The 20,767-nt window shown below is 32.6% G+C and overlaps 2 protein-coding genes across 2 annotated transcripts; both read right to left on the reverse strand.

Moving 5' to 3' along the window:
* Window positions 1-71: 71 nt before the first annotated feature.
* On the reverse strand, window positions 72-15,063 carry LOC126978461 (uncharacterized). The gene is made up of 12 exons (XM_050827275.1): window positions 14,916-15,063; window positions 13,721-13,790; window positions 12,058-12,151; window positions 10,826-10,983; window positions 9,707-9,859; window positions 7,929-8,139; window positions 6,675-6,973; window positions 6,330-6,466; window positions 5,687-5,832; window positions 3,990-4,156; window positions 2,499-2,650; window positions 72-355 (listed from the first exon to the last, which is right to left on the reverse strand). Exons 1-12 carry the CDS (start codon window positions 14,984-14,986, stop codon window positions 199-201), a joined length of 1,815 nt encoding a protein of 604 aa, XP_050683232.1. The 5' UTR covers window positions 14,987-15,063; the 3' UTR covers window positions 72-198.
* A 3,135-nt stretch (window positions 15,064-18,198) lies between these two features.
* LOC126978464 (dynein intermediate chain 3, ciliary-like) lies at window positions 18,199-20,159 on the reverse strand. The gene has a single exon (XM_050827279.1). The coding sequence runs from the start codon at window positions 20,108-20,110 to the stop codon at window positions 18,356-18,358; it is 1,755 nt and encodes a 584-aa protein (XP_050683236.1). The 5' UTR covers window positions 20,111-20,159; the 3' UTR covers window positions 18,199-18,355.
* Between the last annotated feature and the right edge of the window lie 608 nt (window positions 20,160-20,767).

Genomic DNA, 20,767 nt, shown 5'->3' on the forward strand with positions numbered 1-20,767 from the left:
ATAAAAAAAAATAGCAGAAGTAGTGTCATCGTGCTAAAATACCTAAAGATTACATTTTAAAAGTTATTCTTTATTTAGCAGTCAGTTAAGAGGGAACTGTTATTACAAATATATTTAAGAATAATGAGAATCACAACAATTTTTTTTAAATCGTTAATTGTAAGTTACAAATATGAATGCAATAAGACAAACAAAACATTAAATGTTATCGAAATCTTGAAAGCCGTGCGGGTGACGAGTTTTATGAGCAATTCTTGTCGGTTGTTGGGTCCGAGGTGCGATCGATATTCGTCGGCTGGCAGCTGTCGGTGGAATATTCTCTTCAACACGAGCACCGGGCATTATCGAAAATCGTCTGCAATCAAACTTAACTTAAACTTTTTAACTTTTTAAACTTAAACAAAAATAAAACTTTTAACCCGCTTACATTTTTCGAGTGTTATTTAAAATAGCATTATACAGTAACAACTTTATGTTTTATTATGGAACGATTATTATTTTAATTAATTATATTATTTGTCTGGTATTATGTATAATATTTTGCTAACACCTCATACTATACATATGATTGGCATGATGTATTAAGATAACGTAGTAATAGACGACATATAATATTTTTGATTTAAAAAAAGCGGCCAAGTGCGAGTCGGACTCGCCCATGAAGGGTTCCGTAGCAGCAAGTAACATAATATAAAAGTTCTAGTTGTAAATTTATTCGATGTTTTCATAATAGGGTATTTAAAATTACATACTAGATCTCGTCCAAACCAATTTTCGGTTTTTAGTTCTCTCATTCTCATATTTTAAAGTTACAGGGGGTGGGGGCATTTTACCACTTGGGAAGTGTCTCTCGCGAAAACTATTCACTTTAGAAAAAATGATATTAGAAACCTCAATATAATTTTTGAAGAAATATAATCTATAGATACCCACAGCGCTAAGCCCACACGTATGGGTTTGATGAAAAAAAATTTTGCTTTCAGTCCTAAGTATAATCCTCAAAATTTATTGTTTTTTTTTTTTTCTATTTTTGTGTGAAAATCTTAATTCGGTTCACAGAATACGTCTACTTACAAAGTTTCAACAGTATTCTTATAGTTTCGGAAAAAAGTGGCTTTGATATATAAACGGACAGACAGACAGACTTCTTCGTCGGATTTCTCTTGACAGAGTAGTCGTGGTCACGTCGAACGACGAACGATTCTACGCCAGTTAACGCTGGCTGTTGCTTCTCTGACACATGTGTTAAGGGGAGTGTTGGTTAGGGCTTTGATTGGGTATTTACGGCGCATAGGGTAGCGTCCTCTTGACCTACTGCCGTTGACCCTTCCCTGAACAACAAGTCTATGGCATGCTCTCCACGTCGCGTGATATGTCGAAGTATCTAAGGATACGCGCTCCGATTATAGATGAAAGCCTTTCGTTCACCTTGAGTTCTTTAAGTATCAAGACACAGAGAGATTGTACGGCGTTGTAGACAGTAGACAGACCGATAGACATGACGAATCTATAAGGGTTCCGTTGTTGCCATTCGGCTACGGAACCCTAATGAAAGTAATGAAAACTTGTGCCATTAAGGGGAACCCTTAATGGCACACGTCCGAAGGGAAAGCAAAAGGAACATTATGACTGTATATACAGGGTGTCCCAAAGTTATGGGACATGAAGGGAAAGTACCTTAAATATCGTAGATAGGGTATTTTACTGCAAGAAGACTTTATGTTATTTTAAAAGTTAGTAATTCTGCATTTAAAGGTTTTCCAAAAATGACTTTCCTCGTCTGGGACTCGAACCGACTTAAATGTAATAAAAAACACCCCTACTTTTATGATGCCAATCGAAAGAATGGCTAAAAACTAATAACTCTTCTTAAGTAACATAGTATTTTAAAATAAAGGAGCAACGTAAAATGTTTGAGTCAAATTTCAAGAAAGTTATTTATTGCCGACTACGACGTTCGAAAAGTAGAGATATTATCATTCCATAGATAGCATTGATTATTCGTACATACGTACCCACTTCATAATTAAAATACTTTAGAGCATAGTTTTTTTTAGTTTAAAAGCGAGTTACAAACATAATTGTGCCATATCATATCGAGTATTCACCATAAAATGATAAGAAAATCAAAAGGCAGCGGACTCATTAAAAGATTGGCGATTTGCGTAAGACAGGAGGGATCACAATATTTTGAGCATTTAATTAATTAATTTACAAAAAAATACCCACTTAAATGACTACTTTCTCATATCTACATATCATAAAAGTGGTGGTGATTTTTTTACATTTAAGCCGGTTCGATTCCCAGAAGAGGCAAATAATTTTTAGAAAATCATTGAATGCAGAATTACTAACTTTTAAAAATAACATAAAGTCTTCTCTCAGTAAAATACCTTGTCTATGATATTTAAGGTACTTTCCCTTCATGTCCCATGACTTTGGGACACCTGTATATTATAACTTTTTTTTTCAATCTGGATTACTTAATACGGTGTTACCTTGAAGCTGGTATAACCGACATTCTTCTAAAGAGATGCTCAGCTGCAAGACGCATCTCGTTGTCTTGCATCAAAGACACCATTGCCTTTTCGCGCTTTTCAATTAACGCTTCGGTCGAAGCTACATCACCTTCTAGTGACACGTTCACACACTAAACAGCATGTACAAATGATTGCTAATTAATAATATAATTAGAAATAATAACAAAAATACTATCGAGGTGTAATAGCTATGACATTAGACTTTTAAATAGGTTGACTAATTTCAGCGTGACAAGCTAATTATACCAATTTGATGGCAAGAATCCTTTGTTCTATGATGAGATTATAACTTAGCAACATGATTTTTAAATAATTTTTAAGAAAAAGCATTATATTTTTAAAAAAGGATATAAATTTTAATAAAACACATAATACACTCATAGTTCTGTTACTCAGTCTGGGCACCCCCTTTACAAAGCTAACAAAGACAGTATAGAACCTATACAAAAGCATCATTAGAGTTAGACACTTAAGTGCCAAAATGGGATTGATACGAGCCATACATGAGTATGAGGACCGTTTCGTATATTTTAAATTTCGAAGTCTTTAATGCAGTCGTGAAATTGCTAATATGGCTATCTTACACAGTGCATGGGACTTTCAACAATGATTAATTAAGAGATGTTCACTTTATAACTCGCAAGCAAAACACAAACCGTAAAAAACGTAAACCAACTTTTTTTGCAATGCCGCATTGTTACAATAATGTCGATTATAATAATCCGCTTCATCGTTTGTGCCAATTATATAACGAATTAAGTGGTAATAAAAATTGTGAAATCAACATATTTAACCAAAGTTTGTGTAATAATTTTAAAATATCAATTAAGAAACACTATAACACATATCTCAAGTACATATTAGTTGTACTTACATACTATTTTCAATGTAAAGATAAATAATATAAAGGTGTGTTCAAATACATCATTTATAAATATTTGATATTTTTTACTTTGTAATCGTCTTTGTATTACAATAAAATAAATATACATATCAATAGTACGGAAGACGCAATTTTGGTTGGCCCCCAACAAGGTGGACCGACGATCTAGTCAAGATCGCGGGAATACTTTGAATGAGGGCAGCGCAGGACTGATCGTCGTGGAAATCTTTTGGGGAGTCTTTGTCCAGCAGTAGACGTCTTTCGGCTGATGATGATGATAAATAGTAGAGACTTTGGGTCTAGAACCTAGATAATTTTGGAAAGAGCTATTTTTTTTAATATTATATATATTGTTTTAGCCTTTTCCAATTTTGGCAAAGAAAATTAAACAGACACACCGACAAAAAACAATAAGACGAACAATCTGTATGGTTTGGGTTTTTTGAAATATATATGATGAACTGTGCGAATACGATTTTATTATTTCTTTAGATTATTGGTTATAGGGCTAGTACTAGATATAATTTACGTCAATTGGTATAAAGAGGGTAAAATAAATTAAATACCGTATCAAAAAACTCTGCTACATCACTGTGGCCAAAGGCACGGGCTAAGCCAGCCGCTTCCAGCAGTGTTGCTCTCGCCTCCGGTCTGTTATTCTGGAGCAGATGACATCGTGCCAACAGAAACAAAGCATTCAGCAACCAGACACGCTGATTAGCGGATCTTGACTCTATAATATAGTTTAACATCATTTACAAAAGATAATATTATAAAAATATTTAAATGAACTTAAACAAAAATTATAACTCAAGAAAATTATACGTATCATCAGTAATTAATGTTAATTAATAAAAAAAATATGATGGACATGATGGACCGACGATCCGGTCAAGGTCGCCAGAATACATTGGTAGAGGGCAGCGCAGGACCGATCGTGGTGGAAATATTTGGGGAAGATCTTTGTCCAGCAGTGGACGTCTTCCGGCTGATGAAGACGATGAATAAAAAATAATTTAATGCAATTTTTTATTAACAGTCATTGCATTCAGAATTCACACTGATGCTTGACGATATAATTAACTAGCTGACCCGGCAAACTTTGTTTTGCCATATAATTTATTTTTAATGTTCGAAGGTTTTTTCTCCGACGTATTTTACGACAAATACAACTATTATGGAAAAATCTTTTAATTATTTGGCTTAATTTATAATATATATATGACACTCACCAAAATGTGTATATAATTTACTGTATTCATAAATTAATAAAAAAGAAGCTATTAAATGTTTGCTTTAAAAGTGTGGCACTAAGTTTTTATGCCACTTCTTCTTATTAAAGCTTAACCTTTCCCGAAGTGATAGTAAATCTAATAAATTGTTGTTCAACAAACTAAAAAACACGCTTTTTAAAAAACTAAAATATTCAAAAAATTATTTCAAAATTAAGATCAATTCCTGTCTTATAGACGATTGATGAGAATTATGTAAATTAACAAAAATCTTACTTTGCTAATTGAAAGTAGGAATAAATTTATCAAATTAATGTATTGTCATCGGTCCTCAATAAATCTACGAACTTTGAACTTAATTAATATTTAATTTTTAAAGTGGGTCAAAATCACGCCCAAATGAGTCGGTTACAAACAAACATACATTTTCTTGACCTATATGAATAAATTGATTTTGATTTGACCTCGAGCCAACCATTATAGTACTGCAAAACCACAATGAGTACTAATTTGTGGAAGATAAATTCACACTGCCACGGTCAGTCTCAACCACCAGTCCAACCTAGAGACCTTTGGATATCTGGCGCTTGTAAACAACGTGGAGCTCAAGCAGTAATGTGTAAGCATTACTGTGTTTCGGTCTGAAGGGCGCCGTAGCTAGTGAAATTACTGGGCAAATGAGACTTAACATCTTAGTCTCAAGGTGACGAGCGCAATTGTGGTGCCGCTCAGAATTTTTGAGTTTTTCAAGAATCCTGAGCGGCACTACGTTGTAATGGGCAGGCGTATCAATTACCATCAGCTGAACGTCCTGCTCGTCTCGTCCCTTATTATCATAAAAAAAGAAGAACATGTATATTCAAAATTTTGAATGAACTTCCTTGTGCGGTATTTTCTGGTCCCTATGACTGAGGGTTCATAGAAATTTGCCAAAAAACAACTTATACTCGCAAATCTTAGTGCGCGTGACATTCTAAAAAATTCGAATATACTCAACAGTGTGATTCTAGTCATGTAACTGATTAACTTACCGGATTGACACTTCAAAGCATAATATTTAGCTTTATATGTTTGCTTGGCATCCGCGTATAATCGCGATAATTCGTGCAGTACATAGCATCTTTCAACAGCACGCATACTTTGCGATAGAGCACGTTCCAGAGTTCGAAAGCGACGTCTAAAAATATTTAACATTCTTTAGTTGAGTTACAAAATATAGAGAGCGTTTAATATTTTAAGTTTTGAATTTTCTTTAAAGCAGGTTTGTCATATGTATTAAAATGATAGTAAATATAACTGCATATAATTTATCAACATGACGTCATAATAGTTTAATTGAAATGAGCGATAATAATAGAGTAATATTACTATTACTTTGTTACCAGTCTTATTATATATAGTTATCACTTTTAAGAACGTATATCGACTATTAATAATTAAATCTTTTTATGAGGCAACCTAACTTCAATATAATTCATATAAAATAGTTGACGCTGTTGTCATTTTGATATCATTAACAGGATCAATTGTCGTGCTAAGTTTAAACTCTGCCCTAAATAGTGATTATAAAAATTGTGATTTAAATGACCACTCCCTTTTACAATAATCCGTTCACAATATTTGGCAATGACATGATCTTTATTTACATATAGTACATATTTATAAGATATTAACTTGGAATCGCGAGGAGGCGCGAAAGGTCTTGTTCTCAAAATAGAATCACGACTCGGCTCCCTCGATATTGATATGCCGAGTAATATGAATGCTCTTTTTTCACGGTCTGCCTCGCACATTTCATGCTTGACACGTTTCTGAAAATGAAATACAATAATACACATTTTCAATTGACATTTGAGATGCGACTAGGAAATGAGTTCAAAATATATAAGATTAATTTTTCCAATTTACTAATAATCTACAAGACTTGTGGTATTTTGAATTTTTTTCTGATATAAATAATTATGTACTAGAAATAATCGTGTCAAAAAATCATTAAATAAGATCAAATATGTCTTTTACCTGATCTAAAAATGCATTTCCTACAATATTTTGTATTTCCAGTATGAATTTCTCTTTTCCCGGCATAAGGTCTGCTGGCTTTCTCATAATTTGTTCCATTGCAAATTCGGCTAGCTCTAGACATTTAGCTGTGTCTCGTTGCTCAAATGCAACCTCGGCAGACTGTATGAGTCGTTTCGCATCAGCAATGTGCTGCAGTTGAGCGTTTCTAATTCTTTCCTTCCTAGCTTTAGACAATCTCTTACGAGCATCAGCTTCTATTGCTCTAGCGGCGTATAACGGTCGACGTTCGCGGAGAACTGCCTAAAGAAAAGTATAGAGAGATTTAGGCCCTGTTTTACAATCTACAAGTAAAATTACGAATAGGCTACTTGCGTCTCGACTATCGAATAAAGATATTGTTTGCGTTTCACTATGACTCAATAAATAATGTGTAATCTAGCACACGAAGCGCCTAATAAATTATAGGATGGATCTAGTACCAAATAGCATATTTATGCGCCGGATGTGTTGTGACTTATGAAAGCTAAATACGAATACTCATGACAATTGATTAGTTGAATGGTCCCGAATTTGGATAAACGAAAGTGTGAGACAATTTATACCAGTGGGAGTCTCCTTTGCTCAGGATGCCAGCTAGATTATGGGCCACAACGGCGCCTATTTCTTCCATGAAGCAGTAATGTGTTTCAGTCTGAAAGGCTGTAGCTACTGCAATCAGGTGGGCTGGGCAAATGAGACTTAATATATTATGCCTCAAGATGACGGGCGCAATTATAGTGCCGCTCAATTTTTTTTTCAAGAATCCTGAGAGGCATTGCATTGTAAGGGGCAGAGAGTATAAATTACCACCAGCTGCGTCCGTCCTGCTCGTCTCGTCTCTTATTTTCATAAAAAAAATGTGATGATTGATTTTCTTGTGAAAATAGTTGTAGATGTTCTATTTAGAGATATAACAATATATTAAATAACAAGATAAATCATTGAAGAGGCAAAACAATACAAAAAATTTTGACGTGATTCATAGGAAAGTGAGAAGATCAGATTTGTCATCCGCGATATTGAATCACTTTTATCATACTGCTATTCAAAATAAATCCAAATTAATATTGTGTAAATGAAAAATGTATTTGTTATTCATACTGCTTGAAATACCAAATATATTATTATGATTCTGTTTAACATGATTTGCATAATCCAACAAATGCGACTACGAATATTTTATTTTAGACTAAATATAAATTCGTATAAAACTTGCTTGACGTTTCTGGATATCAGTCAAGGCTTTGTTCGCTAGCTCCTGCATTTTCTCCGATCCCTTTTTGTTCGCTGAGCTAAGGCGCTCGTCCTTACATAAAGCCGTGAGGAAATATTTATCATGAGCCATTCGCTCTAAATATTTCGAGGCCATTAAGCGAGAAATACGCTCGGCTTTTTGCTTTTCTACACGGGTTACCTCCTGTACCTGCAAAACAGAATATTATTAGTAAAGAACTTATCTATATATTAATACGAAAAGCAAAATCTTTGTAATTTATCTTAAAAATATGCGCGGACGGATGAACGTGAAATATAACACAGTTAAGATTTATATGGAGAAGAAATGCGTAAATCTATTTTTTTTATATAAAATGCTTTAAAAAAATATTAAACTAATTTAAATAAATATAACACAGACTAATGCTTGAATGACACACAACATATATTATAGATGTCTTGAAAAATTAACCCTTATAAAGTTTAAATTGAATAATTAAATAAATCGTTGCAACCACTAGATCTTATTAAATCATTTGTGACTGTTTATATGTTATTATATTACCCTAAAAAAGTTAATTACTAAAACCACACGAAATTCTCACTTATATTATAAATGTGAATGTAAGTATGTTTGTTTCGCTTTCACGCCTAAACCAGTAAACCGGTTTTGATGAAATCTAGTGCAGATGTAGACAAGAGCTGGGGAAAAGACATAGGCTAACTTTTATCGCGAATAAAAGGCATGGCGGGGTTGAAATAGGGGTGGAAGTCCGTCATTATCAAAGATAACATTATGAAACTTTGTATTTTGGCACTTGATAAAGATAATTTTCTTCTAGCGTTTTTTACACCTATGTGGGCATGAAAAAGGGGGATGAAAGTTCTATCGTCTATAGCTTATAAAAATGTATTAACTACAGCAGTTTCTATGTATATAATTTGCAAATCGTGTATATTAAATAATGCTGCCCAAACTAATTATTGCAAACGGACGAAGTAACAGGTAAAAGCTAGTATTGTATAAATTTAAACTAAATAATAATAAATTAGACTTTAAAAGATCAATTATTGTAGTTTATCTAGTAGAAAGAATGTAGAGATGTTGAAAATAGTTAATAAAAACAAAAGAACTTAATAATTAAGATTAGGTGTAAAAATCGGATGTCATAATAATTAAAATTATTTTTCCAGTAAACATCGAATTAATTAAGTTAGTATCGATACCGAAAGTAAGATTAAAAACCGGACAAGTGTGATAGGGACTGGCCCACCGAGGGTTCGTACATATTACTAGGTACCTTTATACCTACCTATACTTAAAAAAAAATTTTTTTCCATTCTTCGCCATAACTCGGAAACTATAAATCATTAAATTAATTAAACTCTGTTTTGTAAATAAACATAAACATGTCATCGATCTCGATCATATATTATGACCGGATGAAACTGAATCAAAAGATTCGGCAAAAAATTAAGAAAAATCTAAATTATTATTATTTTTTGTTAACTTTAACACGAATATAAGCATTCATTCTTTCAATTTTTCAGATTCTAATACAAATATTATTATTCAAGTAGGATTTATATCACTTGTATAACGTCAAAACCCATCACCATTCTAAAAAATATGCCTCAGACACGAGAAGAACGTCCGCAAGAAATTCAGTGGTGAGAATTACTTAATTTTTTGATGAATTCCATAAAAGTTAGTAGAACTTTAAATATTCATAATTATCTAATATCACATAAAATATTTGATTTAGGTAACATACTTCTTGATCCTTTAGTGGTTGTAATCTAGGAACTCGTTGCGTAATACCCGGAGCTGCTAATTCTACCGAATCTTTCTTAACTTCCACTCGTTCTGATAACTTCTTAATGGATGACAGTATCTTAAAAGCACTCCTTCCGGTACAATCTCGTATCTGTTAAGATTTTCACATAAAATAATGTAAAACTCACTTCAAAAAGTTCAAAAGTTTATTAGAAAATCTGAAGGTGTATCCTTATCAAGGCTTGTCAGTTGGCGCTTATAAATAAATTAATAAATAAAATAAAAAACGTTTATTTCACACATAATAAGACCCATAGTTATACAAAATTTAGACACTGTAAAGTGGTGCCAAGTTAAAAGTAAAATTAAACTACCTAACTAAAACTACATATTGCACATACTTGTGCAGTCATTTTTAATTCTTGTACATGTGAACAATAATCCAACGCTTAAACACTGGATTCCTCATATCAGACAGCCACGAGTATTTTGCTGTCGATATTATAATAAATTAGTGTACCTAATCACTTTCTTATCTTGGCCCAGTTGGAACTCTTTAGTTATTTTAAGAGGAGCGTTTGTTTTACGGATATATGAAAATCAATTAAACAATATCTTTGTAGGTACAGTACCTAAATATAAGAAAATCTTTATCCCACTAACTTATATTCGCTTGACCTATTCATATTAGAGCACGACGTTTGTATATGTCGATATATATATTTATATATTATATACAAAGTTATCGAACTCAACTGTACCAATATTAAAAGGGCATTTTGATTGTTACAAATTAACCGCCACCATCACAATCTAAGTAATTTAATGAAATGTTTACAGGGATTTTTTAAGGTAGTGAAAAACAGATTTTAGATATTACAACATTTTTTTTAAATATGGCTCAATACTTATAATTTCACTAATTGGTACAACTATAATAATTTATCAAAATGCATAATATTATAATCATACATATTATGTTATAACTGCGTTGAAAGTACATGGTTTAAGTTAAATTTACAGACAAGTGAAGCTATCTATACTATCAGCTTCAGGTAACTTAAACTTAAAGTTTACTCACGAAACTGAACACGGATGTTATTAGCATAAAATATACCGTTTCCTCAGCGCATCTGGCAGTCTCGGCGAAGTTCGGCGGATACTTCCGAAGCATTTGTCCTCGAGTCGCGAGAACCAACGCTCGTTCAAATGCACATTTTTCATAATTCGTCTGAGCTCTCAGGTGTAGTGCTGTTTGATTTTCCGTTTCAATTTCTGGTAATAGGATTTTTTACGTTTTGAATACACATTAAACATAGATTAAATCAGTTTTGTTCACAATAGTTATGTATTAGATCTTCTAAGTAATCCAATTAATGGGAAAAAGAGTTAGTTTGTTACATAGAATGTTATCTTATCATACCATAAGAATTTAATGTTCATTTGTTCAATTGCTTACTTAACTTTGCAGAAGCAAAATACAATGAAAATAACATGAGTATTAATCCTTTAAAAACTACTTTATTTAATTGAATTATTTCATAAACTGCGTTTAAAAAATATTCTCGGCACATTTGATATTGCTCGCATGTGATTATAATTATGAGATCAAAAAAAAATGGCAGCATGGCAATTATGGTACACAACTTTCTTCCAAACGAATTTCATCTGTGATTTTGCCAGTTATTACAAGCCCAGGTATACACTCGACACAAAGCTGCAACGTTCTTCACACTCCAGAGGAGTGAAGTAACTTAGACCACCCGACCCGACAGAAGTGTATTAAATATTCATCAAGGCTAGGTTAATATGTCGAAATACAACAATTTTTGTTTTATATTCATAAAGTAGTAACATTTACAATATATATAAAATACAATTATATAATACCCTAACGAGTATTACACAAATAGGATTCATTCAATATGCGCAAAATAAAATGCTTAACAAAAACACAGAGTTGGGATGGATACTTACGTACGTAAGAACCTAAAAAAAAAATAAAACAAAAGAAGTTTTCACTACAATACAAAATAATCACTAGAATAAACAGGGGAGTAACTAGTAAAAACAGGGGAATGAGATGCATTGCCGGACTTTATGGTGGGAGTATTTTCTATGCCTAAAGGCCCCTTACCTGAGTTGTATTCGCGTACCAGAAAACTGTTTGTACGACTATGTTGTTTTCCTTAATTTTTAATCTATTTCTATGGAAGCTTCTATAAGCATACGTATTTTTATCAGTTCTATCCTATAACTATAGCACGATTTGTTGTTTTTTACTTCTTATACGGCGTATGGTGTGTCTATTATGGTCGCTAATGACATAAGTATGTAAAGACAATTTACCAGCTGCTTTGGCTGCATCGGCGAGTGCATCAGCGTAATGTGTCGCTTTAGCTTGAGCCAGACTTCTTCCGAGCAGGGACCGGACATCCGACGGCTGCTTGGAAACAGGAAAACATTATTTCTGCATTAGTTACTCTCAATGATAGTCCTAACTTATGTCATACTATACCCTCTAAAGATAAAACTCATTCGCTTATTTATAGCAATTATTGTATGTTACTCAAATGTACTATGAATAGCTAACAAATAAAATAATAATGTCACTTTAATGGTCATCGTTATGATTTTCAACGAACAAATTTATTTCTCTCCCAAATTGGTTTTCTGCACCACCAAGAAACATGGAAACATTATCCATCTTCGATTCACATTCATTGTTCATCATCATATCTTCCATGTACGGAAGCTGTGGTATGAGCTTCATTGTGCACGGGTAGAAACTTAATTTATTACGGATAAAGTCACGGGCAGAAGCTTTATTGAGTACTGACAAAGTCATGTACAGAAGCTTAATTTAAATACTAACAAAGTCACAGGTAAAAGCTTAATTTAATATCGTCAAAGTCATGGGCAGAAACTCAATTTATTCCACCAAAGTCACGGGCAAAAGCATAATTTAATACCGACAAAGTCACTAGCAGATATTTAATTTAATACCAACAAAGTCACGGGTAGAAGCTTAATTTAATACCTTGGCGGTCAACTTGACTTTGAACTTGAAGCTTCGAGTACTGGGGATATATAATATGAAAATCTGTTGTTTAAAAAACTATAAAACCCAAATATTTTATACTTTATAGCTTGGATTACACTTAATGTGCGCTAGTTAATACTTTAAACGACACAAATATTGTCTTTTTAAAATTATGTAATTGTACGTTTTGAGATTATTATATTATAAATAATAGCTCATTGTCCTACATAGTATATATATTATACATAAGTTTTTTTTTATACTGGTGTACCAGTTTATTAACTTAAAGAATATTGTATTTAGTGTGTAGTTTCAATTAAATTCTCAAGTAGAAGAAAATCACCTTCCAAGACTCTTAACACACAGATAGATGAGTGAAAGTAATCGTAATATTAAAACTTATTAAATGTTATTTAATTTATTATTGTTATATCAGATAAAATAAGAACAAACAATAATTCTAAGAGAAAGCTTATCCATAAGCTATCGTTGTCTAATTCAACTAATCGCTCCTTTTAAGTTCGAGTTGGCATTTACCCAAGAAAGATAATAGAATTGCTCATAACAAACAAATTGGAAGATTTTGTCGTAGATACGTTGAATATTTATTTCTGTTACAGCATTTATAATAAGAAGCTTATAACAAGATAAATTTATTCAGATGACTCATCGTCTACAAGAGTTTTTGTCTAGAAAAGGTAAAATAATTTTAATGGGTATAATTTAGGTATTGTATAGCCAAGGACGGGAATATTTGATTTTACAGAATATTTAGAAATAAGAGTTTAACATTAAATTTACTTTATTTAATTTACTGTTTATACGTGTCTTAAACTTGTGGGAAGTTAATTAAGTTCAGTCGGAGTTGCAGGAATTCCCGAGCAAAACAAAACTAAAGTATAGTTGTCTATGGAAAAGAATGATGTGACCAATAATAATTTATGTTATTTAAATTACAAGATAACTAACGTTCCACCGAAGAGCTTCATTGTAGGCGAGGATAGCTTTATCAAATTGCTCTATCCTTTGTAAGTAGTTTCTGAAACAATAAGTTAACCGAACAGTGAATTAGAAATGCATAGTTTCGAAATGCTAACGCTAACTATGGGCCTTATGAGGAAGCTCATTGTCACTCAGAGAGCAATGGAGAGGGTTATGCTAGGAGTTTCCCTGCGAGATTGAATGAAATGAGGAGTTCCGCAGGAGAACCAAAGTCACCAACATATACCCAAATTATTGCAAAACTGAAGTGGCACTGGACAGGCTTCATAGTTCGACGGACAGATGGCCGGTGGGGCAAGGCAAGGGCAATAAGTCCCCGAATGGCGACCACGTACCGGAAGACGCAGTCTTGGTGGGCCTCCACAAGATGGACCGTATAAATACGTTGGACGAGGGCAGTGCAGGACCGATCGTCATGGAGCTCTGGGGGGAGGCCTTTGTCCAGCAGTGGACGTCTTCCAGCTGATGATAATGATGATGAAAATGCTAGGCTTTTGTTTTCAATATAAAAGAGGAAAAACAGGCAACAGGCAAAACTGATTGATAGTGAAAACTATTCCAATGGAAATCTGCAATAGCAGAGATCGAAGAGATTATTTCCAATTATTGTATTATTTTATTTTATTTATATCTCAACAAAAACTAAACTAAACAATCTGATTTTATATTATATCTATTAATTGTGAGATACATTTTGTTTTTGATAAAAAATAAATAAAAATGATACATGGTGTTTTGATGCAATGGTCAAGTTAATCTATTTATGGATAGCATAAAATATTTTTAATATTGATACGGTTACTATAATATGTTTTTAGGTTAGCTAATTACGTAATAACTTTATACAGTTGGACTCTTAAGTAGTGATTGAATAAATTGTCAGACTTCGTATTACACGTATCTCACAACTTTTCACAGTATAAGAACTGAACTTAATTACTCAATTTAATTTAAAGCGAGACTTGGTTTTTTTTATTAGTTATGTTTTTGATGGCATGTTTATTTCAGCAAAAATGCAAAAGAACCCGTTCATTTGTACTATTTATTGACTTAATAACCTATTCTTCTGTTTTGTCAATTTTCAACATTCCCACCGTAAAGGAAAATTGAAAACAATCTACGTAATTAAGATTTAATATTTTTTATCATTTCAAAATCTTACCCTCTTTCTCGATACACCGCAACCACATTGCAAATAGGCCTTTCTTCAGGAACTAATTCCTTTCGAACCATTTTATTGTTAACAAATGTGTATTGGAAATTTATTTACAACAAAAACATATTTTGTAGCATAATCACGTAGGCTATGCATATAAAACTCGACGGCTATGTTAAATTTTTATAATTTTTAGTACTACAACACTGTCTACAACTTACATATTTCATTTCATCAAATATTGCATGCCATACACTTTGTTTACGATGAACAAGTTAAATTAAATTCAATATATGCAGTATCCGAGTGAAGATATTAATCAGTAATGAATAAAATGAAATATTGGATAGTATTAACTCACATTAGTGTAAATATTACTCTGATAGTTTTTTGTTAATCAACGTTATATTAAGTATTTGGAAAAACATTAATTCAGTCAGTCAGATATTTTACTGTTAAAACAATAAACATAATTCCATAGCTTTTCCCATTCCATTTATTTGTACAAGAAGGCTACTTGAAAACAATTCCGCGATTTACACCACACGTTCCAAGGGAAATGATAATATTTTTTCATTTCTCATACTCGGAAAGTAATGTTGTTTTGATCTGATTATTGGGTGGAAAATGCTGCATAGAGAGGGAAAAACTTATACAAATTACTTCCCACCTAAGGGCCGGAATGAACTTTAAAAATAGAACTGCTGTCAGCTATGAAGAGTATTATGTAAAAAAAATACAAATTAAAATAAATGCCATGTGACTTTCTAAACAGCCAGTGTGAACTTTGCGCAAACTTCTTTGAGCGGAATTAAACCATAACAATTACGCGGGGAGTTCCATATTTAAAATTTAAAATACGACATAAATTGGCGGGATACTGATCGTTTATGTATCTGTGGCGGAATTAAATTAATTGACGGAGTATCCGCCATGGAATCTATCGTCTGATGATATTTACCAGAGTCTCCCACTATTACAGATATCCAGAACAGCCAAATTTGTCAAAATATATCAAAGAGCATAAACATTCCGAACAAAAATGTAACTTTTAATCTCATGTATTGTCCTAATTTGACAATTAATTTTAAATAGGTACTACTAATATTATTATATATTATTAATAAACAGTTTAGATAAACAACTAGTTTTAGTTTCCTCACATTCGAAATGTAAAGTAGAGTAAATTAAACGGGTAAAATAATCAATTCCTACTCGTACTATAGCCGTCCTCGCCGCGCTCGGGGGTCTAAATACCTCAGGAAATGATTCTTTCGACCCTCGGTTAACAACCTACTATAACTTGTAGCACGCCACAACACGTTGTGTGATTGTTCGGCTGCAAGAAAACGTTAAATAGCTCTTCGGACTCCGCGTGACGAAAACGGTAGAAGACACACAATGAACCGACATCTCTACGATGTGTTTGATTCAGATCTATTCCGAAGATAATAAATAGGTGATAAAATAGTATTGTCATCAAAGCAAATGTGTAAAATTATAAATATTAGGTATTGCCCAAATTATTTCCCATAGAAATAACTGTCAGTGTCATTTACTATTTTTCCTATAAGTATGATATATAATACACATAATCACACGATTAATTCATATTAGAAGGTCGAAGTTTTTTAGTTTTAAGATTTTAGTTTTTAAATTGTTAAAAATTACCGTCTTATATACGTAGTAAACATAATGAATGCTGTGGTAGCATAAAAGTGAACACTTATCCATATTATTACAATATTTTAAGTTTGAGCATGTTAAGAGTGTAATTTGTATAAATATAATCAATTTATACTTTTGATAATTTCAAGTTTACTGGCTAGTTTCACTTTATATATATATATATATATATATATATGTCAATATATATATATATATATTGACATCGACCCAAGTACTACAGCGATATTAAACGCCAGCGAACGCGCATTGTACTCGGTGGGCAACACTGCGTCAGCCGTCTATAGAAAGTTTTTGAAGGCCGCGCCTGACGGGATTACGCATCTAAATACCTTTTACGTGTTAAATCTGGATACGGTATCCTGAAGTAGTATAATTATTATTGTAGTGTGAATGAAATGTACACAAACGCAGGGTGAATAGTTTAAACGCAATACAATGCAAAAGATAGCGTCATTTGGACCTTAGTTGGAACGAGTAAAAATTTCATCAGACGGACGGACTGCTGCTGACGAAGATGTACCGACGATGAGTAGAAATTGCCACTCGAATAAAGTTGACGCTGTGTCGTTACCATAAACTTAGCTCGTTCCACATCAAAATTGTATTATATTGGCCTGTCAGGTCGTCTTTACGCTAGTGTATTCTAAATCTAAGGTAACAATAGATTCGCTATCCTTTTCTATCTTGCTGTATCTCCCTTTGAAAGGTTTCTCTTTCTTGCATGTTATGTCTGTCTATACGCTTATTTATAATTATTACGACTTTGTGATTATCTTAATATATATAAATCTCGTGTCACAATGTTTGTCCTCAATGGACTCAACTAATGAACGGATTTTAATGGTGATTACTTCATGGAGTGCAGTTTGGTCCAACTTGAGAGATAGGATAGTTTTTATTTCGAATTGGGACCCATAAATATTTTTATTTTCAACATTTGTTTTGTATGGACATATTTTCTATGAGAGAATTTAGTAACGCACGGTTTGAGTTCCGCTGTGAAACAATTTCATTTTAACAACAAGGGAGCATATTTACGAAATAATTTTTGATGTTTTGAAATATAAAACAGTTGTTTTTTTACTATCTACAGAACAACGTCTGTCGGGGCAGCTAGTTTATTATATGTTTCTATTTTTGAATTATAAATTTTATTTATAGTTATGGATCTCCGAGTCTGGAATGAAGTTTGATTTTATAACAATGCACTTTATTGTAACTGAATCTTATTTATTTTGTTCTTCATGATGTACTTCCAGAAGTAGATCGTCTTAATTACTTGATCAGTTGCACTGGCAAATCCTTTAGTTTCCCCAAAGAGGTCACGAAATCGTAGCCATGTCACAGACACAACAAGATATGCAATTTCGAAATTTATAGAGACCAAGTCGCGGGCAGAACTTATTCATTATAAATATCCTATCCAATAGACAGTATTATGATCTAACGACACACAAAAATCCATCAAGATCGTGGAAGCCGTTCTAAGAATTATAAAATTACATACATACGACAAAAATTTTGAAATATTACACAAAGTGAATACAGACAGAGACTATAGATTGATAAAAATGATATTTCCGTAGAAATAAACAAAACATCTATTACAGAATTTTATTATTGCTTTAAACCTGTTTGCATCAGTACAATAATATTGAAACAGGCCTATCAGTTTCCTTCTTATGAAAAACAAAAACAATCTTACATGACAACCTCAATACTTCAACTACAATTAAAAAAATACAAGCAACGAAATTTTATCTTTCACGCATTTGAATATTTTTACGTCCTTTGGAGCCACTAATAGCTGCTGAGCTTCCAATATTCAACATCTCTTGCGATACTTTACTTCTATATTCATCTTCTGTTACTTTTAAGATTGCTTCTTCATTATCTATTATACCCATATCAACAGGTTTTTCATCTTCTAACTTAAGTCTTAATTTAATTTCTCTCACTCTTGATTCTAAAATATGTTCACGGCGTGTTTCGCGATCAAAATTTTTTAACATTAATGGCTTATCTGTCTCACTTGATATTACTAAATTTTCAGACAAATACAAAAGATATACTATGCCTTTTTTATCTCCAACAGCCACTTTCTGACCATCTTCATGGGGCTTGAGTTTCAGTAAAGGATATTTTGATACCGGTAATGTTATGACTGGTTCATGGTATTTACGTAAAAGATCCCAAACACGGAATTTACCATCAGCAGAAATTGACATATAATTTGAAATACGATGTGGAGACCATACTACATCGGTTATTTTTTTAACGTGCTTCATCCCTGTAATAATTGGACCCGAATGAATGTCGTCACTCCAAATATTAACCCGCCAGTCACCACAAGTAATAAAAATTTTTGAAGTACATGGACTTCGATGAACTGCATGAACAGGACCATAATGTGCAGCGAATACTGCACTCATGATTTCATTATGTGTCTTACCTTTTCTGTTCACGTTGATTACAAAACCTGTATCTGTTCCACACAAAAATTTTGTCGGAAATGATCTGTCATATTGCAATGAACTAATCCCTTCTGAATTAGCTATACTTTTAGATTCACCAGGCGGAATTTGTATAGATATTATCAAAGTATCAGTAGGTGAAGACGTATTACGTACGTCCCACCACTTACACATGCCATCGGTAGATGCACTAAAAAAGTCCGTATTTAAGCGTGATGGAATATAAATAAGACTAGAAATTGGATCTCGATGTGCTAAATGCAGTGGACTTGAAGAAGTACATTGAGAATTAACACGTGTATCAAAAATACAAACTGTTCCATCTTCTAGACCACCAACAATCACATTTGAATTTCCAGGTGAACACACCAGCTGCCAGCAAGCTGAAGTAGGATGCAATTGTAACATGGGTGAATTGGGATTTTCTATATCCCAAATAGAGCAGGTAAAATCTTTATTTACAAGTTGGCTTAGTGGATATTGTTTATTACAATAAGCCACAACCATTTTTGAATTATCTTCAAATGTCCAACTGATGCTACTAATTGGTCTTTCTTGGTCATCTTTAAAAGCATTCCCGACTTGAATCATAGACTTTTCAACGGATTTTTGAGTTGGCATATTTTTGAAAAACATGTCGTACATTTCTATACCATTATTTTGATCGATGTAACTTTTAAATTGAGGATAAGTTGACAGCACAGTATGTATATATGCATCGTCTCTTTCAACTCGGCGACAATATCTGGACGTGGCTTCTTCATCATCCACATGAATGTCTTTTGGCCAACCACCTTCAGTGTGATTAATACCAGCATGTTCAACAATTAGTTCCTTCGTATTCATGTACTTTTCTGAGCAGTGATTACTTGTTTGAGTGTCATGATTCACAGGGTTTCTTAAACAATATTGCTGTTGATCATGTTTGCTGGGACTTATTGAATCAATCAAATGTGAATCAACTTCACAAAATAGAGGCTGTTTTCCAAAATCTTTTCTTGGCTTGAAATATGCATAAGTTAGATCTTTGTCCATCATTACAGTTTTATACAAAGAAAATGCTTATTAATTTGTTTAAATTAAATAATGTGAGTTTTTTAATGACAAGGTTGAAGTTATATTATCGTAATGTCTTTATATTATGTCAATAACAAATATAATTAAAGAAGTTTATATATAAAATTTCAATTCAATCAAGACAATGATTTCTAAAGTCTACCATTTTTATTTTATTTAAATAATTATGAACATTTTTTTCGATCTCTCTAATAAATCGGAATACTTCTACTATACAAAAAGTCGGAAATGAAAAGTGCGTATACAATAAGTAATATTTATATGGTCGCTTCCGTTGTAACTTTAAGTTAGAAGTAGCTCTGTCCATTGAACCTTAAGATAATGTAATTTACATTAATATTAATTATAACTATACGTAGTCATAATGACTACAAATTTCGCGTTTAATTTTAATGCGCTAATTTTGTATAATTGCAAAATAGCATTTGTCACCACTTCTTGTTAATCCACTGTAAATGTTCCTAGTTGCATATAGTTTACTAGAGGTAGATCTGGAACAACTGGATATACCGTACATTTTACTGAACATATATTTTACCTCTCTTCATCTGGTTGCCTGTTTCATGATCACCCTACCAGAACTGAAAGCGATATTAGAATCTTAAGCAAATGCTACCA

Source organism: Leptidea sinapis, chromosome Z (assembly GCF_905404315.1).
Source record: "Leptidea sinapis chromosome Z, ilLepSina1.1, whole genome shotgun sequence".
In the NCBI taxonomy this organism is placed as follows: domain Eukaryota; kingdom Metazoa; phylum Arthropoda; class Insecta; order Lepidoptera; family Pieridae; genus Leptidea; species Leptidea sinapis.